Consider the following 22,494-nt stretch of genomic DNA (forward strand, 5'->3'; position numbering starts at 1 on the left):
AGCCCAGATGTCCACTGACAGATGAATGAATAAACAATATGTAAAACCATGAGAGACTATGGACTCTGAAAAACAATCTGAGGGTTTTGAAGGGGCGGGGGGGTGGGAGGTTGGGGTACCAGGTGGTGGGTATTATAGAGGGCACGGATTGCATGGAGCACTGGGTGTGGTGCAAAAATAATGAATACTGTTATGCTGAAAATAAATTAAAAAAATTAAAGGGGCGCCTGGGTGGCTCAGTGGGTTAAGCCGCTGCCTTCGGCTCAGGTCATGATCTCAGGGTCCTGGGATCGAGTCCCACATGGGGCTTTCTGCTCAGCAGGAAGCCTGCTTCCCTCTCTCTCTCTGCCTGCCTCTCTGTCTACTTGTAATCTCTCTCTGTCAAATAAATAAATAAAATCTTTTTAAAAAAAATTAAAAAAAAGAAATACCAAAAAAAAAAACCCCAATATGTAATACACATACACAAAGAGAGAGGGGGGAATATTACACAGTCATCAAAAATGAAATTTGCTGGGGCACCTGGGTGACTCAGTGGGTTAAAGCCTCTGCCTTTGGCTCAGATCATGATCCCAGGGTCCTGGGATCGAGCCCCACATCGAGCTCTCTGCTCAGCAGGGAACCAGCTTCCCCCTCTCTCTCTGCCTGCTTCTCTGCCTCCTTGTGGTCTCTCCCTCTGTCAAATAAATAAATAAAATCTTTAGGAAAAAAATGAAATTTGCCATTTGCGGTGATGTGAATGGAGCTACAGAGTATTATGCTAAGTGAAATGAGTCAATCAGAGAAAGACAATTATCATATGATCTCACTGATGTGTGGAATTTAAGAAACAAATCAGAGGATCATAGGGAAAGAGAAGAAAAAATGAAACAAAATGAAACCAGAGAGGGAGACAAACTATAAGAGACTCTTAATCTTGGGAAACAAACTGAGGGTTGCTGGGGGTGGGGGTACAGTAACTGGGTGATGGACATTGGGGAGGGTATGTGCTTTAACGAACACTGGGTGTTATATAAGACTGACGAATCACAGACCTGTGACCCTGAAACACATAATACATGTATGTTAATTAATTGAATTTTTTAAAAAAGAAAACTAAAGCAAAGGGAAAAAATGGCTATTTTTATGGGGTCTTCAGCTTCCCTGTCTCATTAGTATTTTGTTTTTGTTCGTTTTTTTTAACTAATGGTTGATGGGAACACAAACTTTCTGGGTCAAAATAAGATTTGGTGTTATCACCTTTTAATTCTTTTGGGTAGTTCTTTTTCTGGTTGTCTGGCCTTGAGTAGTTTCCTCACGTGCATGTGCTGATCATATTAAGCTGAAACCTCAAGGGGATCCCCCCTAGGGATCTCTGGAGTCCTCTATCCCTGCAGTTCTGTCCTGTCTAGCTTCTAGTCATCTTTGCCTCCCCAAACTCCCAGTTTTGTCTCCTCAACTCAGGGAGTCTGACAGACTCCGTCTCAGTTCCTCCTCATTATATTTGGAAATTCTTTCCAGACGGTAAGCTGGGATAATCATTGAGTGTTTTTTTGTTGTTGTTTCTCCTCTTTTAGGGATCACTGTTCTGTGGTGTCTGATGGACAGTGTCTAAAAATGATTGTTACACATATTTTGTCTGCTTCTTTAGTTGGCTCAGGTTGGCAGGGGGATAAATCTTTTTCCCAATTACTCCATTTTAGGTGGAAGTAGAAGTCCCTAAAATTGAACAATTTGTTCATTTGGGTTGTATTTATTGAGCACCATCTATGCCCAGCATGATGCTAGGAGATGTGGGATACAAGGCAACAGACTAAATTCCTGCTCTCCTACCTCGTGTAGCCCAGTGTGGAAGACAGGCTTTGGGGGGATGATTACAATAAAATGTGGAAAGCCTCTGACAATGTACAAGATCTAACTTAATCCAGGAGATCAAGAAAGTACTCCTTAAAAAATCAAAATCTAAAGCAAGAACTGAAGGGTAGATAGGTGATTGGTGGTAGGGCAGAAGTGATCTAAAGAATGTTCTGTGAGCAGGCTAGAAGGAAAAGAGAGGGCACCATGTGGGAGGAACTCAAGTGAAGGTAGCAGCGTTGGGGAGGGGGACAGGTTTTCTTTTTTAAAGTTATTTTTGTTTTATTTGTTTGTTTTGTGATCTCTATGCCCAACTTGAGGCTCAAATTTACAACCCAAGGTGGAGAGTCATGTGCTCTTCTGAATGAGCCAGCTAGGTGCCCCCAGGGAGCAGGTTTTGAGTAGCCTGAGGTGGGGGCTATTCATGCCTTGGACTCATGGACTTACCAAAGAGCTTTTGGATTTGACCTTGAAGCAGAAGGATTCCAGGAGGATTTCACACTGAAAAGGTTGTCTTGCCACAGAGTAGGTAATGGATTAGAGGGGCTGGAGTGGAGGTGGCTGTCTACCAGGGAGATATGAGGCAAGACCCATCTGCAGTAAAGGACCACACAGGTCTGTGTCTGCTATTGTAACTGAATAACACGAATTTGCTCCTTGATGAGTCACAGAAACTACACTGGGAGGAGTTGTTACACAAAGGAAATGTTACATGCAGCAAAGAAGGAGATCACAGGAAATAACTTCCAACCTTGAGTCCCAGAGAAAGGGTGAATAGGTTCCCTTTAATCAGGGTTAGGATGAATATTTATATAGTGACTTATTTTATATATTTTTTAAATTTTATTTTTAAGTAATCTCTACACACACTGTGGGGTTCAAACACACGACTCCGAGATCAAGAGCCAGATGCTTTTCTGACTGAGCCAACCAGGTGCCCCCTAGGGTTAGAATGGATGGAAATGGGAGCCTTGGGGTACTGGCTGGCTCGGTCAGAAGAGCATGTGACTTTTGATCTCAGGGTCTTGTGTTTGAGACCCACAGCAGGTGTAGAGATTACTAAAAATAAGTAAATAAATAAACTTAAAAAAAAGAACAAGAAATGGGAGCCCTGTCATCAGATGGAGAAGTAGGCATAAGGTCATGTATGTGCCTTAAGGAAACACACCTATCCATACCTTGCATGTTATGTAAATGAGGCTTGTGCTTCGCCTCGGGTGGAGACTTCAGTATTATGAAGAGGTAAAGGTACCTGTTGGTGACTCCATGGGTCACTCCAAGGTCCATCCGCCCAGGCATGAGTCAGGGGTTCAGCTCAAACCGGTCTGGGTTGTCTGGGCTGCTGGAGCTCTTTATCCAAGCAGGCGTTATTGCTTGAGGGGTAGTTTTGTTTGTTTGTTTGTTTGTTTTATTCCAATTTATTTATTTTCAGAAAAACAGTATTCATTATTTTTTCACCACACCCAGTGCTCCATGCAAGCTGTGCCCTCTGTAATACCCACCACCTGGTACCCCAACCTCCCACCCCCCCGCCACTTCAAACCCCTCAGATTGTTTTTCAGAGTCCATAGTCTCTCATGGTTCATCTCCCCTTCCAATTTACCCAAAAGCACATGCCCTCCCCAATGTCCATAACCCTACCCCCCTTCTTCCAACCCCCCTCCTTTGAGGGGTAGTTTTGGTTTCCATCACAGCACGTTGTGTCCCTGGGGTCCGTTGCCTGAGTAAAGAGATAAACTGGAAAGGAGAGCTTAGGGGAAAATGTGGGACAAAATTTGGTGGGTACTAATAAGTGAGTAGTAAAGGCTAAGTCTTGACGTCTAGCTGGTGACACTGGGCCTATGCTTTCAGAGCTGAGTTCTAAAGCCCAGAACTTATATATATCCTCCTGATTTCCAGGGGGCCTGTTATCTTCTGGGATTTGGGAAAGCCTCTCTTGACCATGAGGTGGTCTTCAGAAAGAGGAAACTCTCAGGAACTGGAGGGACCCAGGGAGTGAATCATTAGTCTGAGTCCAAATGGAGATAGTGATAGCCAGTCCAGGAGACCCAAGGATACAAATTATTTTCCCTTGGGCGTGCCTGGATGGCTAGTCATTAAGCGTCTGCCTTGATCACGTGGTCCTAGAATGGGGCCCCGTTTCAAGCTCACTGGAGCCTGCTTCTCCCTCTCCCTCTTCCTGCTGCTCCCCTACTTGTCCTCTCTCTCTCTGTCTCTCTCTCTGTCAAATAAATAAAATCTTTTTTTAAAATTTATTTTTTATTTTTTTTAAAGATTTTATTTTTATTTATTTGACAGACAGAGATCACAAGTAGGCAGAGAGGCAGGCAAAGAGAGAGAGGAAGGGAAGCAGGCTCCCTGCTGAGCAGAGAGCCCGATGTGGGGCTCGATCCCAGGACCCTGAGACCATGACCTGAGCCAAAGGCAGAGGCTTAACCCACTGAGCCACCCAGGCGCCCCATAAATAAAATCTTCAAAAAAATTATTTTCCCTTGACAACAGCTAATGAGAAGATGAGAAGACAGGGAATGTTTTCTGTCCCTGGAAGTCTCTGGGGGCACCTGGACTAGGAAGGCACAAGTCTTCCAGGCTGTTCCTTGGGCAGGCCTGGAATACTGGTTTTGTGTCTGTCTGGTATCCCACTTTGAGAGCACTATGGGTTACACTGGGCCTGTGTCTTCGGGTTCCTCAATAGGCCCGAGTCACCAAAGCTGATTATTACCTGGAAGGTTCTGACCTGTGAGGAAGGAGCCCCAAAGAGGCCCTGATTCCAGCTCTACTTCATTCTGCTTTATTGGCTTAGGAAATCACTGTAACACTTCTGGCCTCAGCTTTGTTATCAATAAAACAGGCTTACCTAATGATATCTGAGGCACTGTTTCCACAAGTGCCTAGAAGGATGGTGATGATGATAAACATAATAGTTAACATTAATTTTTTGCTTTGCTTTTTTTTCTTTTAAAATCATGTATATTGAGGGGCGCCTGGGTGGCTCAGTGGGTTAAGCCGCTGCCTTCGGCTCGGGTCATGATCTCAGGGTCCTGGGATCGAGTCCCGCATCGGGCCCTCTGCTCGGCAGGGAGCCTGCTTCCTCCTCTCTCTCTCTCTGCCTGCCTCTCTACCTACTTGTGATCTCTCTCTGTCAAATAAATAAATAAAATCTTTAAAAAAAATCATGTATATGGAGGTATAATATAGATGCAGTCAAAATGCACAAAAATTGGGGCACCTAGCTGGCTCAGTCTGTAGAACATGTGATTCTTGATCATGGGGTTGTGAGTTTGAGCCCCAAGCTGGGTGCAGAGTGTTGGGCTGGCAGGAAGGGCTACTAAAGATGGCGAAAAGTTCCCGCCACAAGACCTGAACTCGGATAGAAGAACAAAGGTCCAAGATAACGAAAGTTCCCGCCACAGGACCTGAGCTGGGACAGAACAAAGGCCCAAGCAGGAATCTGAGACCCCCGCCCCGGGCTCCTGTGGACCAATGGGATCCCGACGAGCAGGGGAGATATCCGAATAAGGGAAACTTCCAAAAGACCCCTGAGCTTCCTCCGAGACCCCTTAAAAGCTTCCTCCTCGCTGCCTTGGGTGCGACTTCCGCCACTCTGCTTTCCAGAGTCGTGGAACCTCGCCCGAGGGTGCCCACCTCCTCCCAGTGCAACTTTCTCGGCTCCCCTTCTCCTGAGCCCTGAAATTTCGCCGGAGAGTGTTTTTAATAAATCTTGCCTTGCACCCACTTTGCCTGGTGTTGTATTTATCTCGCCGGAAAAATCTTTACACAGAGATTACTTAAAAGTAAAATCTTTAAGGCACCTGGGTGGCTCAGTTGGTTGGGCAAATGCCTTCAGCTTAGGTCATGACCCTGGAGGCCCTGGATTCAGTCCCACATTGGGCTCCCTGTCCAGCAAGGAGTCTGCTTCTCCCTCTGACCTTTCCTCCTATTTATTTATTTACTAATAAAGAAATAAAATCTTTTTAAAAATAAAAAAGAAAATATTTTTTAAAATCCATAAATCTTAAACATTCAATTTAATAAGTCTTAAAAATTGTCTATACAAATGTAACTATCACCACAATCAAGTTTTGAATGCCTGGGTGGCTCAGTCAGTTAAGTATCTGCCTTCAGCTCAGGTCATGATTCCAGGGTCTTGGGATCAAGTACTGCATTTGCTCAGCAGGATGTCTGCTTCTCTCTCTGCCTGCTTCTCCCTCTGCCTGCTGCTCCCCTTGCTGTGCTCTTTGACAAATAAATAAATAAAATCTTTTAAAAAATTAAAAATCACCAAAATCAAGTTATAGAACCTTTCCATCACCCCAAAGTATTCCCTTGTACTTCTTCATAGTCAATCCCTTCCCTTCTCTTCCTGCCCCAGGAAAAACTGTTCTGATTTATATTACTATATATTAGCTTTGCCTTTTTTACAATTTCATGTAAGTGGTATCATATACAATGTACTCTTTCGGGTCTGACTTTTTTTTTTTTTTTTTAAGGATTTTCCTCATTCATTTGAGAGAAGGAGAGAGGCAAGCATGACCTGGGTAAAGGGCAGAAGGAGAAGCAGACTCCCACCAAGCAGGGAGCCTGATGACGGACTTGATCCCAGGACTTCAGGATCATTATCTGAACCAAAGGCAGATGCTTAACTAACTGAGCCATCCAGTTGCCCTTGGGCCTGATTTTTTTGCTTAACATAGTACACTTGAAATTTAATGGTGCTGGTGTGCATACTAGTTGTTCACTTCCTTTAAAAAAAAAAACTTGGATAATGAATACTGTTTTTCTGAAAATAAATAAATTGGAAAAAAAATAAATTAATTAATAAAAAAAAAAAAAACTTGGGGGGCGCCTGGTGGCTCAGTGGGTTAAAGCCTCTGCTTTCGGCTCGGGTTGTGGATCAAGCCTGGCATCGGGCTCTCTGCTCAGCGGGGAGCCTGCTTCCTCCTCTCTCTCTGCCTTCCTCTCTCTCTGCCTGCCTCTCGGCCTACTTGTGATCTCTCTGTGTCAAACAAATAAATAAAAATTAAAAAAAACCCTTGGTATTCATAATATTTACCATTTTAATCATTTTAAGTGTATAAATCAGTGGCATTCAGTATATTCATAGTGTTGTGTAATCGACACCACTATTTCCAGAATTTTTTTTTATCATCCTTAACAGAAACTTTGTACCTATTAAACAATAAACTTATTTCCCCTCTCATCCCTGGCAACTGTTTTACTTTTTGTATGAATTTGCCTATTTTAAGTACTTATGTAAGTGGTATCATAATATAATATTTGTCCTTCTTGTCCATCACTTAACATGATGTTTTCAAAGTTCATTCATCTTTAATTTATCAGTTTCATTCATCTTTAAGGTTGTGTAATTTCATTGTATCTATATACCACAATTTGTTTGCCCATTCCTATGTTGATAGATACTTGGATTTGTTAATTTCTTTTTTTTAAAGATTTTATTTATTTATTTGAGAGAGAGAGACAGTGAGAGAGAGCATGAGCGAGGAGAAGGTCAGAGAGCGAAGCAGACTCCCCATGGAGCTGGGAGCCCGATGTGGGACTCGATCCCGGGACTCCAGGATCACGCCCTGAGCCGAAGGCAGTCGTCCAACCAACTGCGCCACCCAGGCGTCCCGGATTTGTTAATTTCTTTTTGTTGCTAACCAGTATTCCATTGCATGGGTACACCACAATTAGTTATCCGTTCATCTCATGGACATTTGGATTATTTCCTATTTCTGGCTATTAAGAACAGTCCTTGGCGGGGCCTACGCAGCATTCACTTCTCTTGGGTAAATATTTAAAAGTACAATGGCTGGATCATATTGTAGGCATGAATTTAGTTTTTAAAGAAATGCCAAACTTTTTCAAAATGGCTGGAAATTATCAAGGGATTAAGGTTCCAAGCACTCCAATTTCTTGCCAGTCTTTAATTTAATTTAATTTTATTTTTTTTTTGAGATTTTATTTATTTATTTGACAGAGAGAAATCACAAGTAGATGGAGAGGCAGGCAGAGAGAGAGAGAGAGAGGGAAGCAGGCTCCCCGCTGAGCAGAGAGCCCGATGCGGGACTCGATCCCAAGACCCTGAGATCATGACCTGAGCCGAAGGCAGCGGCTTAACCCACTGAGCCACCCAGGCGCCCCGCCAGTCTTTAATTTTAACCTGTTCAGTGGGGTTATGGGAGTTCTGATTAGAACGTCCCCGATGAATAATCGTATCCAGCATCTTTTCATGTGTTTTTTCGCTATTTATATTCTTTTTTAAATTTTTATTTTTTTTATTTTCAAAGATTTTATTTATTTATTTGAGAGAGATCAAAAGTAGGCAGAGAGGCAGGCGGGGGGGGGGGGAAGCAGGCTCCCTGCTGAGCAGAGAGCCTGATGCGGGGCTTGATCCTAAGACCCTGAGATCATGACCTGAGCCGAAGGCAGAGGCTTTAACCCACTGAGGCACCCAGTCGCCCCACGCTATTTATATTCTTTTGTGAATTATCTGTTCAAATCCTTTGTCCATTAAAAAGGGGGAGGAGTGTTCACACATATTTTTGCGATCAATGTCTGCCGGGCCCCATGCTCATTAGTGTTCTTTTTTTTTTTTTTTTTTTTCCATTAGCGTTCTTATATGCTTTAAACAACCACCGCCCTGCACAGAGGTACTAACGGGGCAAGATTTGGCCCGCGGAGACTAGCCAGGATCTCTTCCATTCGGCTAGTCTCAGACGTTTCTGGGCAGGGCTCACCGCGCTCGAAGGCTCGCGCCATGATTGGCTGAAGGAGCACTTCCTCAAGCACTTCCGACTCCCGGCCGGCACAGACCATCAGTAATTGGCTGGGCTGACCCAGCGCGAGTCTCTCCGGGAGTTGTAGTTCTTGGGGGCTCTGCTGGGGACGCCGGGAAGGGCCAGTTGCTGCGGGGGCCAGGAGCGGCAGTTGGGCTTGGTCGAGGCAGCTGAAACTATGTCCCGCGTGTCGGTGCCCTGCCATGTAAAAGGCACTGTGGCCCTGCAGGTGGGCGACGTGCGAACCTCCCAAGGCCGGCCTGGTGTGCTGGTCATCGATGTCACCTTCCCCAGCGTCGCGCCCTTCGAGGTGAGCAAGCCCCGTGGGCGCGACCGGGGCTCCTGGGCGGGGCTAACCTGGGAACTCGGGCGTGTTCCAGGCGTTTAATTTTTTACCCAAAGCATCTGCAGTGTCCTGGCCCTTGCAAATCAGTTAACCATTTATTTATTACTTCAGTTAACACATATTTACGAGACTGCCGTTTTCTGTCCTGTTCTCTTCAACATCTCTTCCCCATGTCCAGAACAGGGCAAGCGTAGAAGTGCCAAGGAGGTAGGATAATGGTGGAAATGCAATTGTGAACCAGAGAGAGGTGAAAGATCACTTTGTTCCACTGGGGTGGGGATCATTAGACAATGCGTTACCCCAAAAACCTGCCTCTTGCGCGTTCCCTACAGTCCCTGCTGGAGGTCAGGTAAAGCGCATTCCTCATCGGGATCATCCCAATGGCTCCAGTTTCCAGTCTCCAGTTGCCGGTCCACATCTGCCGGCTGACACTACGAGAGTGACTGACACTACAAGACCTCAGCACAGAGGACAAAGTCCACTTTCTAATGGCTTGGCATTTGGAGCCATTTGTGCCCTGCCTGCCTTTTGACCCCATGCACTTTGTCCTGTGGTGTGTGGTCCTCTCCAAGCTGTTCCTTACCATAAGCTTCGAAACTTCCCTATAGGGTTCAACCCTGTAAATATTGATTCAGTAGGTCTGGGGTGGAGCCTGTACATCTATAGTAAAAACAACAACTTATTTGGGTTACTCTGATGAATGTGCAATGATGAGGATTGCTGTAGTCAGGCTGAATCACTATGGTTTCAGGAGTGGGCCAGGTTTTCTCAACCTTTGGTGCCCCTTTGCTTATGTTACTTTTACACTCTCTCTTTTCCGGTCCACTTGGTGAACTCCTTCTTGAGGCCTCATCTGTACGTTTTTCTGCCTCTGGCAGCATCTTAGACCTGTGAGAAGATTTACGGTCATTGATTATTTGCATGACCTGCTCCTTTGGACTGTGAGCTCTTCTAGGAGAGTGAAATTGTCTTTGGGCCCCAGTGGATGTTTGTTGAAATTGTTAGATTGGTGGAAGAATACATTCCTAAGGGGAGGAGAAGATGGTATGTTTGAGCCTCTCAGGCCCTGGGGCTAGGTCTGATTTGTCATGGTGGGTTGTGTGCGCTCTAGTTACAGGAGATCATGTTTAAGAATTACTACACAGCCTTTTTGAGCATCCGTGTTCGCCAGCACACCTCAACGCACACCCCACCTAAATGGGTGACCTGCCTGCGGGACTACTGCCTTATGCCTGACCCACACAGTGAGGAGGGAGCCCAGGAGTATATATCGTTGTTTAAGCACCAGGTCAGCTGGGACTCAGCATGGCTGGGGAAGTCCAGAGAAGGGCTCACAGGAGGATTGGGGATTGGGCTAGGATACCTGGAGGGAAGAGGGGAGGCAGGGCTGGCCTGGGCTTGCACCTTGGAGGGATTACTGGGTTTTTTTTTTTCCTTCCTAAAGGCCTGGGGAGGCAGCATCTTGGCTCATTGCTGGTTGGGAGGCTCTTGGGCAGTGAGCTTGGGCCTTGCTGGGTCCTTGTGTGTGTGTGTGTGTGTGTATCTATGTCAGATGCTGTGTGACATGGCCAAAGTACTGGAGCTGCGCCTGATTCTTCGACAGCCATCACCACTGTGGGTGTCTTTCACAGTGGAAGAACTGCAGATTTACCAGCAGGGACCAAAAGTAAGTGACCAGCTCAGAGCTGTTGGTTGGCCCTTTCCCTAGAAGGCTCTTAGCTATGGCTAGGAGAGCTGGGTGTGGGGTCGGGAGTGGACAACAAGACTCAGAAGGAAATTAGCCAGGAGGGAATACTGGAAGCTAAGGGTGAGAGGAGAGGTCATGTCCTCATACCCCTGAACTTTTGAGGCTACCTACCTCTCTCAGAGCTTGAGCCTTCAGGTACTGGGAGATACTTCTGTTCCTGGGGCCTTCTGCATAGCAGAAAAGCTTAAGTAGTCTCTAAGTTCTTAGGTAGTCTGATGGCCCCTTGGACCTCATGGACCTCTGAACAGGGTTTTCTCAGTATCTGAGGCTCAGGTGCCCTCTGTCTTCTCTGAGGACCAGGGAATCTGGTCTTTGGGTTTTTCCACTCTGTCTTCTTTAGGGGAGTATGCCTTTGCTTTGCAGAGCCCCTCCATGACCTTCCCCAAGTGGCTTTCCCACCCAGTGCCTTGTGAGCAGCCTGCTCCCCTCATTGAGGTAAGCCCTCATCGTGGGTCACAACTTTGTGTGCAAAGCTCTTGTGTCCAGCACGGGCTCAGGTGGGCCTCTTTCTACAAGAATCTGAGGTTGGACCCACGGCCCTTCATTCAGTCTGTGCCATCTTCCTCTTGGGTGGTCCATGGGCTTTGAGGCATCTCTCAGTGGGGCTGGGCAGCCTCCCGCACATTGGGCCCCAACCTCATGTTTCACAAGTCATCTGGGAATGTTTCTGGTTTCCCTTGGTGGGCTGCATAGCCCAACTTGGCCTCTCTGGAGCTTTAAGGGCACTGCTGGGAGATACCCATGGCCACTGACCCCTCCTTCTGGAGCAGGGTCTCCCAGACCCCAGCAGGGTATCCTCCGAGGTGCAGCAGATGTGGGCGCTGACAGAGATGATCCGGGCCAGTCACACCTCCACAAGGATCGGCCGCTTTGATGTGAGTGAGTGCTTCCCTCTGCTTCCTTCCCGTTGCTCCGAGCAGTTCAGATCTCATGGTCTTTTGTGTTGCAGGTGGATGGCTGTTATGACCTGAACTTGCTCTCCTACACTTGAACCGTGGCTGTTAGCCAAGACGTTGGCCTTCCGTGCCCACCCAGACCCGGTTTGGGCCACCAGAGGCTGGAGTGATTTCCCTGTGCATTCCGAGTGTTGCCTGCATGTCCACTGGGTCTGGGCCATGTTCACAGATTCAGGATTCCTGGGGGCTCACTGTGTTGCTTCAGCATGAGCTCTCGGCAGGGGTGTACTCTGTCCTCATCTGACTGCAACATGAAACTCCTTTTACTACCCTAAAAACACTTCAGTTCTACTTACCAAGATTCCCCTTGTGTCCTCTGCTCCTCCGGCCAACATGCACACTCCAGTCTCCTGCCTGCTGCTTCACCCTGAGTGCACTGGGTTGGGGTGATCTACTAAGCGTGCTCTCACTATTGCTGGAAGGCTGCTACAGCCTTTACACCCACTTACTTTGGAAACGAGAGAAAAAACAGGAGCCCATTTCTTCTTTCTGCGCCTCTGCGCCCTCTAGTGGTCTTCTTTCCCTTTGTGTTATGCCCCTAAGAAGAAATTTCTGGTCTTCACTCCTGCCCGCCTAGGGAGCAAAGCTGGAGATTTGGGCAGCCTGAACCCCTTGGTCTCTGAGCTGGCTCCTCGGTATGTGTCCAGATGGGTCTGCCTAGCCAAGCTGGGCAGATGCCTCCGGCAAGGCCGAAGTCTGAGAATGAGTTCTGCGACCTTTGTGCCCAAAGTACATCCTTGCCCATTCTCCCACCTACCCCCTTCCAGGAATCATTCTCTATGATAAGAGAGGTGTGGGTCCAGGTGAGCACTGTCCCTGGTGTCTTTTTTTTTTTTTTTTTTTTTTTAAGATTTTATTTATTTATTTGACAGAGAGAAATCACAAGTAGATGGAGAGGCAGAGAGAGAGAGAAGCAGGCTTCCTGCTGAGCAGAGAGCCCGATGCGGGCCTCGATCCCAGGACCCTGAGATCATGACCTGAGCCGAAGGCAGCGGCTTAACCCACTGAGCCACCCAGGCGCCCTCCCTGGTGTCTTTTAAGAGGCTGAGGTCTGCTACAACCCCATGCCTGCTGCTGAATAAGACAGGCTGCCCTTATGAGAAAAACTTCCTTTTCCATTTTTTCCTGTCTTTGCCCCCAGGGGCTATGATGCAGCAGTGCTGTTACTTGTGTTAGACCTGGAGAGTTGGACATTTGTGTGGCTCAACAGCTTTCTGGAGGAAGATCAGACCCCTTCCGGTGGCCACTCTCTGCTTGCAGGTGTTGCCTGCAGGGTCATTTACTTAGCCCTGTTCAGTTTTTGCTAAGAGGGTAATGACCACAATCCTGTGCTCAGGGAGTAGCAGCCCTCAGAGAGAGTGCATGTGTGAGACTGAGAGAGAGAGAGAGAGAGAGTGTGTGTGTGTGTGTGTGTCTCAGACAGTGGGGGGGAGGTTCCTGGGGATATAGTGTGTAAGAATGTGGGGAGGTCCCTGGGGTTGGTGGCAGGGACTGCACTTCATTGATACCCAGCACAGGCCCTAATGTGCAGCAAGATCAATAAATACTTGTGGAATGCGTGACTGCTGGCTGCCTGTGTCTTCCCAGTGGGAAAGCTGGAGACCCTCGCTAGAGGCGGGATTGCTGAGGAGCTCAGCCTGCCAGGCTAGCTCCACCCTCGTGTGTCCTCTCCACCCTCCTCCCCTTCTCCCATGTGACCCTACACTCCTCTTGTCCTGAATATGCGATTCAGGCCTTTTGGCCCTTTATAGAACTTTGACCTTTTGGAGGCAGGGCTGTCCGCAAGGGGAGGCCTAGCCCCCAGCTCTGTCTCTGAGCAGCTTAACTGGTTTGGACAGCCTAATCAGCCCTGGAAGATCAACTAGACGTGCCTGGGGCTCTTTCCCTACCGCTTTGAGTCTCTGCGCACTGCCCTAAAGCCCCGCCTGCCCTTGGGGCGGCCTGCCTTTGGGGCTACCCGCCCCTTCTGATCCCCTTTGTGGGAGAGAGACCTGTCCAAGCAGAGCTGGGACTACATCTCCCAGCGTGCCTGGCAGCGTGGTGGCCTCTGTGTGCCGGCCGCACCAGTTGCAGGCAACAATGCATCGGGCAGTGAGCATGGTGGCCCATCTGGGCTTGCGGCTGCAGGCGCTTCCGTCGGCACTAGGCCGTCCGTTCAGTTGCGCACAGGTGGGATCGAGGGTGCCGGGGGAGGGGGCCAGTTTTGGAGGTGGGGGAGGGAAGAGGGTGGAGGTCGGGACACCGGTGGCCCTTAACCCAGCCACCCGCAGGACGTACTCCGCAGGACACCACTCTATGACTTCCACCTGGCTCATGGCGGGAAGATGGTGGCGTTTGCAGGCTGGAGTCTGCCTGTGCAATACCGGGACAGCCACGTTGACTCACACCTGCACACACGCCGGCACTGCTCGCTCTTTGATGTGTCCCACATGCTGCAGGTGAGCCAGGGGAGCATGCCGGCTGCCCAGTCAGGGCTTCCTCCCCATCTACAGTGGAGCAACCTTCGGCTTTGTGGGGAGCTGGATTCCAAGGGCCACCATCCTCGCAGAAGAGGTGGAGGTCCCTGGTGTCCTAGACTGTGGCCCCCAGGAAATTAACTCAGAGGGTCTCTTGGTTGTCTCGTCTTTAATCTCTTTAGCCTGCTCCCACTCAGTGGCGTGCCTCTATGTCCTGGGTTCCCCAGGGCTGGCACCCATTCCCATCGACTCTCCTGGGTGTTGGTTTGGAAAAGGGGTAATTCAGGGTGGTGCTGGACCCTTTCAAGTTCCCTAACCTCCATTGCACCCACTCCTGTGTTGGGGGATGTAGGGGAGTCAGGTGGGGCTCTGCCACCTGCAGAGTTAAAGGACTGCTCAGGCATTTTGGCTGGGTTGGACGGGACTGTGGGCAGTCCTTGCCCAGTGGCATGAGGTTTTTGATCTCTTTCCCAGACCAAGATACTTGGTTGTGACCGAGTGAAGCTGATGGAGAGTCTAGTGGTTGGAGATATTGCAGAGTTAAGGCCAAACCAGGTGGGCCCCTCTTCTCTTGTATTTCTGCTCAGTGTGTGTTCTTAGTCTTGAGCCAGCAAATGGGAGGGGTGGAGGTGCAACAGTGGCTCACACATAGCTTCCCAGGGCTTGTGGTCTTGGGCAATGGGGTCCCTGAGTATGTCCAGACGTCTAGTTATCTGCAGGGAGGGAGGGGGCTTATTCCATCCTTACCAGATCAGGCCGGGAAGCCAGAAACCCAGGTTTATGTCCTGTTTTGTGGCCTTCCATGCTGTCAAACGCCTTGCAATGCAAAAGTAGCCCCTAAATTAGCGTCCTCGCCATCACCAAGAGCTTCTTAGGAATACACTCTCAGACCTGCTGAATCAGAACCTGTTTTAACAAGATCCCCAGGTGATTCATGTGATCTCTCAACCTCAGGCTCCTTCCATCCAGTGGGGAGTCTTGTGAGGCCCGCCTCACAGTATTTTGGCATATTGCTGCGGCACTTATGGTATCATCAAGATGGACTTTGAAGTCTCCGTGTTGGGGTTTGGGGCATGGACTGAGTTGTCTCAGGTCTGGGTGGGATGAAGCAGTGAGTCCTAGATGCCCTGGATTAAGTGTGAAATGGCTCTCAGTACTGATTGGGGAAAAGTGCAGAGGCCCCACCAGATCAGGGAGGTCTCCCAAGATGGGGAAGGGGTAAAAAACTTTGTCGGTGCATGAAGATCGAAATCCTGGGCTGGGCAAGGGCCTGGGCTTACCTAGCCTTCCTGCTTGCCCCTCCTCCCCTCCCAGCCCTTTGCCTGAGGGTTCACGAATTGGTGGTGGCTGGCTGTGTGTGCCCAGGAGTGAGTGTGACTCATACTTGACCTGGACTTCCTGGACCTGGAGGCAAAGATGTTCCACTTTGGCACTAGGGGACGCTGTCGCTGTTCACCAATGAGGCTGGAGGCATTTTAGATGACTTGATTGTGACCAGCACCTCTGAGGGCTACCTGTATGTGGTGTCCAACGCTGGCTGCTGGGACAAGGACTTGGCTCTCATGCAGGTACAGCCCCTCTGTTTCTAGGTACCCTGTCTTCTTTGCTCACAGAGCAGCATCCTTGCTGTCCAGAACAGACCTGGCAGGGACAATGGGCTTCGATCATACCTCTTTGAGTGAGTGAACAGCAGGCCAGAGTGGGCCCTCCATGGAGAATACCAGGTTTCAGTGATGGGGGAGTAGAGCAGGGAAGACTGGCCATGGCTCCCAGGCGAGCATCCTCTGGTGAAGGTGGAAGCCAGAGCCCGATGTGAACACGGACAGACCCGGGCTTGGGGCATTCCTACCACTTAGTTATATAACCTCGTAAGATGGGAACCAGCCTGTTCTGCCCAGCTTTTCAGCTCCCAGCCCGCCGTAGGTGCTCAGTAAGCGGTCCCAGAAGCTGATGTGGTGTTTGTGTCTTTCCTTTCAGGACAAGGTCAGGGAGTTTCAGAACACGGGCAGGGACGTGAGCCTGGAGGTGGTGGAGAATGCCTTGCTAGCCCTGCAAGGTGAGCAGGCCAGGCTGGGGTTGGAGCCGACCTTTGCCTCGCTGGCTTTTTTGACTGTTCAGCACAGGGGCCATTCCAGGAGGAAGGTGTGGATGGTGTGCTATTTGTGGGCCATAATTCTAAGTTTGGAATTAGGCCTTCCCTCCACATGCTGTGAGGCTCAGGGGCTGTGGGCAGGAGCATCTTCTCCCACCTTGAGCCCTTAGTAGGACTTGCTCAGGTCTTATTCTGGCCCCTGAGTAAAGGCTGTGGTCCAGCTTTGAGGGGAAACAGGGACCTGGACTCTGGGTCACTGGTTCCCTGGGCCCAGGCCCCACAGCGGCACAGGTGTTGCAGGCCGGCGTAGCAGAAGACCTGAGGAAATTGCCCTTCATGACCAGTGCTGTGATGGAGGTGTTTGGTGTGTCTGACTGCCGTGTAACCCGCTGCGGCTACACAGGAGAGGACGGCATGGAGGTAGGTCAAGAAGTGGGTGTAGGGTAGGGGACAGGGGGACAGGTCTCTGGAGCCATTGCCCACCTGCTCTGGGGTGTCTCATGCAGATCTCGGTGCCGGCGGTGGCGGCAGTCCGCCTGGCAACAGCTCTGCTGGAAAACCCAGAGGTGAAGCTGGCGGGACTGGCGGCCCGGGACAGCCTGCGCCTGGAGGCAGGCCTCTGCCTGTATGGGAATGACATCGATGACCACACCACGCCTGTGGAAGGCAGCCTCAGCTGGACATTGGGTGAGTTGGGCTGGCACTCAGGGATAGAATCCTGGAGACTAGTGTGGCCAGCCCATGACTGCTCCCAAGGCTGTGTACCCTGGAGCCTGTGACTCAGTCTCCCTAAGCCTCCTTTCCCTGAAGGTGCCACTACACCTTTGCCCATTACACGCTGAGGATCTTCAGCCGGCTGAGGTGGGCAGCACAGCCTCTAAGACCTGGGGACAGGATGTGGGTGGCTGACTGCATGGCAGGGAGGAATGGGGCTTTGGGGAGCCTGAGCAAAGGGGTCTCACTGCTGGATGGATGTTACTTTGGGGTCCCTGTAAGGAAGACCTCCTGTAGCCAGGGGTCTATGGACTATGGCTTAATCCCAGTGCGTCATGCTTCAGGGAAGCGCCGCCGAGTCGCCATGGACTTCCCTGGAGCCTCGGTCATTGTTGCTCAGCTGAAGGGCAAGGTGCAGCGGAGACGTGTGGGGTTAATGTGCGAGGGGGCGCCGATGCGAGCACATAGCCCCATCCTGAATACGGAGGGGACTGTGATTGGTAGGTGGACCAGGGAAGTTGGAGAGCCCTTGTTCCTTCCCCAGGAGGGTGGGCATTGGACTGGCATGGTGATGCTGACATACGGCCTCTGCTCACACAGGTACTGTGACCAGTGGCTGCCCCTCTCCCTGCCTGAAGAAGAATGTGGCCATGGGTTATGTGCCCAGTGAGTATAGCCGGCCAGGGACCCCACTGCTGGTAGAGGTGCGGCGGAAGCAGCAAGTGGCCGTGGTCAGCAAGATGCCCTTTGTGACCACAAATTACTATACCCTCAAGTGAAAGTGGCTTGGGGCAGGGCCTCTCCCATCTAGGAGCCTGGACCTAGAGGACATTCTGTAAGGGTTAGTCACAAAACTGAGGCTGAAGGGACGCCTGGGTGGCGCAGTTGGTTAAATGACTGCCTCCGGCTCAGGGCGTGATCCTGGAGTCCCGGGATCGAGTCCCACATCAGGCTCCCAGCTCCATGGGGAGTCTGCTTCTCCCTCTGACCTTCTCCTCGCTCATGCTCTCTCTCACTGTCTCTCTCTCTCAAATAAATAAAATAAAATCTTAAAAAAAAAAAAAAAAAAAAAAACTGAGGCTGAATACACTGGGGCGGAGGTTGATTCTGGTTGTCTGGTTGAGGGGGGCCCATCCCACCAATCCTACCCCCTCGTGTGCCTCTCCAACTTCGAGACCCCATTTCTGAGCAAGGGACCAGCTCATGAAATGTTAACCTGTGCCCCCACTGACCCCATTCTTGTCTGCCTCCCGAAGGGTTATGAGAAGCTTTCTGGCATCTCTCCCTTCCACTCTGCCAGGTGCTGGCTGTGGAGCAGAGGCTGACATTTAGGAAGGGGATAGAGCCTGCCCAACCTACCTCACCATGGTTTCTCACGCTGCGGAGGGGTTATTACATTGGGTAGTGCCGGCCATCTTCTTCAGTTTACTTTCCATGAATGCAAACTGCTGCCTCTCCCTGGGTAGGAATGATTCCTGACTCACCGAGGGTTGGCCCTGTAGGGCTGCTGTGCCTGTGTAAACTTGGGGACAGCTGAGGAGGAACAGACTCACTCTTCCACATTCCCAAGTTAGCCCAGCCTGCTGCCCAGTAGCAAACCATGCCGGGCTCACCACCTGTCCTGAGCCCCAGGGCTGTTGTAGGACAGGCAGGGCCTCCTCCTAGACTTGACTTACACTGGCTGACCTTTGCCCCCGGGGCCCATTCTGGACTCTGCTGACTTCTTAAAAAAAAAAACAAACAAAAAAACATTAAATGAGTTTCCTTTTCTTCTTGCTTGCTAGTCTCTAGCTTCATTGTCCTTTGGCCACATGGTTCCTGGGGTGCCAGGCCAGTGCCTGCTTGCCTGGCCTCTGAGGCAGGCTCAGAGTGGGTTCCCCCTGAGAGGGGCGGGTCTAGAAAAATTAATGATAGTACCCCTCCCTGTCAGGCACTCACCACTGCTCCTCCGGGGAGCTGAGCCTCTCCACCTCTGCAAATCATTGCATCCTGGGCACTGAGGGGCAGTAGCCCCCACTGTTCCCGCTCCAGTTTCCCCTGTGCACGCGCACCCTTGTCCTATCTGAATAATCACACAGCCAGCGCACTTCCATGTTTAATAAGCCACATCCTCAGTGAAACCGGGGGTGAAACGTGAGGCCCTGATTCTGTGAGGTGGTGTCAATGGGTAGGGTTGGGGCTGCAAAACGGTCATCCTAACCAGCTAGGAGGTAGCTCCTGAGTAGGTCCACGTATACCAGTTCAGTGTGGGCCTACGTCCAGTGCACCTCTGCTGCCAAAGTGGCCTAGCCAAAGGCTGCCAGATAGAAATGTGACCTCTAATAGAGAAAGCAGGCGGTGGGACACTGAGGTAGCTGGTGGCCCAGCAGAAGCAGGTTGGGAGTGTGGCCTTCAGGAAAGGAGGCAGTTCTAGCAATATGCTGCTTTCAGAAACTGCATTGTGCCACTCACACCTTTGGAAGCTCCCCTGGTCCGCTGTGTAGGTGGCAGGCCTGTGGCTCTTTCCGGTTGAGGGTTCTTGGGGGCTGAGATGGTGCTTGTGGGGAGGAGCTGAGCCTGTGGCTTCTTAGAATGAAGCTGCTTTAACCCAGGTCAAGATGGGAAGCAATGAAGCTGCGGGGCACAGTAGCACAGGATCACTCCTCCTTAACTGCTCAGTATCTCCCTGGGAAGGGGCAGGGTATGACCCCATGGGCACTTCAAGCAGTGGGGGGTGGAAGGTCACCCCTTGGGGCTCAGCCTCTTTCAGGCACCCAGCTTGTCCAACAAGGACTGAGAGGACTATGAATGAGTTCATATCCAGGAAGAGACCATTTCCATAGCCTGACTCACACCTGGAAAGCTTTGAATGGGCCAGGGAGGTGCATGTTTGGTGCCTCCAAGTCCGGGAAGCGCCAGCTCCCCCTGCCTTCCACTGGAATGGCCAGCTAAGTAACAACAGAGGATAAGGCCATGTCTAGTCCAGAATTCCTTGGCTCCCTGCCAACAAAACAAAAACAAATTCAAGAAACCTAGAGCTTAGGGGAAAACGGGCTTCCCTTACAAATTCCAGAGCTGGTCAACCTCAGGTTACCTCTCAGGACGAATTTCTATGGGGTCACATCCCAGGGGGATGGGAAGGGACAAGAACAAGCCACAGCAGAAAATGGACTGCTGGCCTCCCCAACCCAGACGCTTCTCCTGAGCTGACTCCTGAGAGAGGAGGGAGGAGCATGCCTTCTCCTTAAGGCACCCAGATCAGGGTAGAGGCAAACTTTTTACTGGCCCAATGCCTGGGCCTGCTGGAGGCAAGGCCAAGGGCAGTGGAGGCCCAGGCCTGTAAGCACTGGGGTACTCCCTGCCCCCAAGCCTGATCTCCCTGCCGTTGTCTCTTGGGTCTGGGTAGCAGCAGAACCCAGTGTGGGAACCAGCAGACCCGATGATGTCCCTGGAGATCCCTCTGCTGCCTTCCCTTATTCTCTGTGGGTTTTGAGAGGTTCATTTGCTGTTGTTTCCCTAAAAATGATGGAGAGAAGAGAGGAGTTATTCCACAGGCAGCCCAGCAGTCCCTAATTGGCTCCTTCTAGCCCTTCAGTGGCTGAGGGGGGTTCCATAAGGCCACACTACAGCCTAGACCACTCTACTGAGTTCCCATATCCCACACTGGTTCCCCCACCTTTCTCCTCTGACACATTCTTCCTCCTAGTTCCTTGCCTTATCGTGTTCCTGTCTTTCCCCAGTTGCCCAGGACCTGGGCAGTGGCAGGCCTCTTAACTAGACTTCATGCCTTCTCTATTGGACCCCATTTATTGGCATTTATAAAGACAGATTTGATCAGGCCAGAGCCTTGCTGAGTCCTTCAGTAGCTTTCCGAGATTTAGGATAGGGTTTCATGGTCCCTTCACGTCCGACTACACCCTTCACGTCTGACTACAGTGTCCCAGCCTTGTCTAGTCTAACAGTATGACACACTTGTTCTTGCCCTGGCTCTTGTGCTATCCATTCTTGGCCTGGTACACTTAACCACTCCCCAGCCTTTGCCCTCAGCTTAGCTGTTTTGGAAGAAAACTCTGACTGGCCTCACCCCCTGCTCTTCTGCCCTTCCCTTTTATTTTTTATTATCTATTATTTTATTATTATTTTTTTTTTGCTGCCCTCCCTTTTAAATCCCTGGCTCCCCCTGTAAACAAGGCCTGGGTTGTCCTTTTCTTTGGACCTAGTGTGGCTGCTGTCATATGGTAGAAGCTCAGAGATTAGTTGGATGAATGCTCTGATTAGTGATTTGATGTTTTACAGATGACAAGGCTGACCCTGATGAGGCCAGTCAGTGCAATAAGGATAATGCAATAAGGACAGAGGCTCCTATCTTCCTAATTGAGGGGCCTGCAGCAGAGTGGAACCCAACAGACTTGCCACTTCATCTCTGAGATCACTACCAGTCTCACAGGTTGCTGAACAGGCTACTGATGGGCTGTTCACAAACTGGTGTCACTCAAAGCCTGAGCTCTACTTGCAGGCCTTGGAGCTTGCTGTAAAAGCCACTAAACTGGTGGACTCCTGCTCTGAGAACTTCCTGCCCCTGTCCCTGTTCCCAGCACAGGTGTGTCCTCTGCCTGCCAAGCATGGGGTTGCAATGGGCACGTATGTACTCACCACGAAGTGAAATGCGTGGAGCCATCAGGTGTGGATCCGTTCTGGCCGCCCAGACCTGGGGGCAGGAACACATCCAGAGCTGCAGCAGGCAGGGGGTGGGGATCTGAGCAGGTATCAGCCCAGGTGAGTTTAGAGGCCAGTGGTGTTGTCTGGTGGAGTCTCGTGGGGGCCCTAAAGGGACTAGGAGTATTGTCTGATGGCGGTTCAAGGGAACAGTTACAATGTGATGGGGGTACCGCGGTTTCTGGCATGGAATGGCATGTTGGCAATGGGTCAGGGTACGGCGTTAAGTTGTGATAAGGTCCTTAGGGGACCAGTGGTAGTCTAGGGGGTTCTGGGGAGCCCAATGGTAAGGTCCGGTGGGGGTGGGGAGCCTCACCTGGGCGGTGATACAGCCCTGTCACCGTGCTCCCGTAGAACCCCCACGCCAGCTGGATGCCCAGGAGACTTAACACCAACCACAGTAGCAGCAGCTTGAAGAGAGTCACGCGCATGTCCTGCGCCTCCCACTCCCGCAGGAACTCGCTGCCCAGGGTGCCCAGCGCGCCCAGCACAGTGGTCGGCAGAGCCTGCAAGGACTCCCCAGACCAAGGCTCCGCCATGACTGGCCCATGCCCCACCCGGGGACTGTCATTGTAGTCCCCACTGCGCAGGCGTCTGGTCTTCCGGGGCCAGGCCCGTTAGTGCGCACGCGTAAAGCAGGCAAGGAGCGCCTACTTCGCTTGCGCGAAGAGTTGGCAGTTTGGGGAGGAGTACTAAAACCGCGCACGCGCACTAGCCCCACCCTGCTTGCTTAAAAGATGAGTGAGTCGGAGAGCATAAAATAGCAACCAGGTCTTTTATAGCCCCGGAGTTCCCGTGATGCCCCACGCGGCTGCAGTGATTGGTTGAGCGCCTTGCTTTTAGGGCGTGGACGCGCTCCTGAGCAATCGTGGCTGA

General features: G+C 50.6%; 3 protein-coding genes across 4 annotated transcripts; 2 read left to right on the forward strand and 1 right to left on the reverse strand.

The window, feature by feature from the left end:
- The first annotated feature begins 8,346 nt into the window (after window positions 1–8,346).
- NICN1 (nicolin 1) lies at window positions 8,347–12,523 on the forward strand. Its single transcript, XM_044253568.1, has 6 exons — window positions 8,347–8,922; window positions 10,070–10,246; window positions 10,511–10,624; window positions 11,069–11,140; window positions 11,476–11,580; window positions 11,655–12,523. Exons 1-6 carry the CDS (start codon window positions 8,791–8,793, stop codon window positions 11,694–11,696), a joined length of 642 nt encoding a protein of 213 aa, XP_044109503.1. The 5' UTR covers window positions 8,347–8,790; the 3' UTR covers window positions 11,697–12,523.
- Window positions 12,524–12,621: 98 nt separating this feature from the next.
- Window positions 12,622–17,854, forward strand: AMT (aminomethyltransferase). The gene is made up of 9 exons (XM_044253569.1): window positions 12,622–13,830; window positions 13,932–14,099; window positions 14,592–14,672; window positions 15,554–15,685; window positions 16,095–16,173; window positions 16,484–16,629; window positions 16,716–16,896; window positions 17,268–17,423; window positions 17,524–17,854. Exons 1-9 carry the CDS (start codon window positions 13,741–13,743, stop codon window positions 17,700–17,702), a joined length of 1,212 nt encoding a protein of 403 aa, XP_044109504.1. The 5' UTR covers window positions 12,622–13,740; the 3' UTR covers window positions 17,703–17,854.
- A 1,151-nt stretch (window positions 17,855–19,005) lies between these two features.
- Window positions 19,006–22,374, reverse strand: TCTA (T cell leukemia translocation altered). 2 transcript variants are annotated; one of them, XM_044253572.1, is made up of 3 exons: window positions 21,935–22,374; window positions 21,556–21,634; window positions 19,006–20,418 (listed from the first exon to the last, which is right to left on the reverse strand). In XM_044253572.1, the coding sequence occupies exons 1-3, from the start codon at window positions 22,155–22,157 to the stop codon at window positions 20,376–20,378; spliced, it is 345 nt and encodes a 114-aa protein (XP_044109507.1). In that variant the 5' UTR covers window positions 22,158–22,374; the 3' UTR covers window positions 19,006–20,375. The 2 variants fall into 2 exon arrangements, with proteins under 2 accessions (XP_044109507.1, XP_044109508.1); XM_044253573.1 differs by having other exon boundaries at window positions 21,556–21,610; window positions 21,935–22,373.
- Between the last annotated feature and the right edge of the window lie 120 nt (window positions 22,375–22,494).

This window comes from Neovison vison, chromosome 6, assembly GCF_020171115.1.
Source record: "Neovison vison isolate M4711 chromosome 6, ASM_NN_V1, whole genome shotgun sequence".
In the NCBI taxonomy this organism is placed as follows: Eukaryota; Metazoa; Chordata; class Mammalia; order Carnivora; family Mustelidae; genus Neogale; species Neogale vison.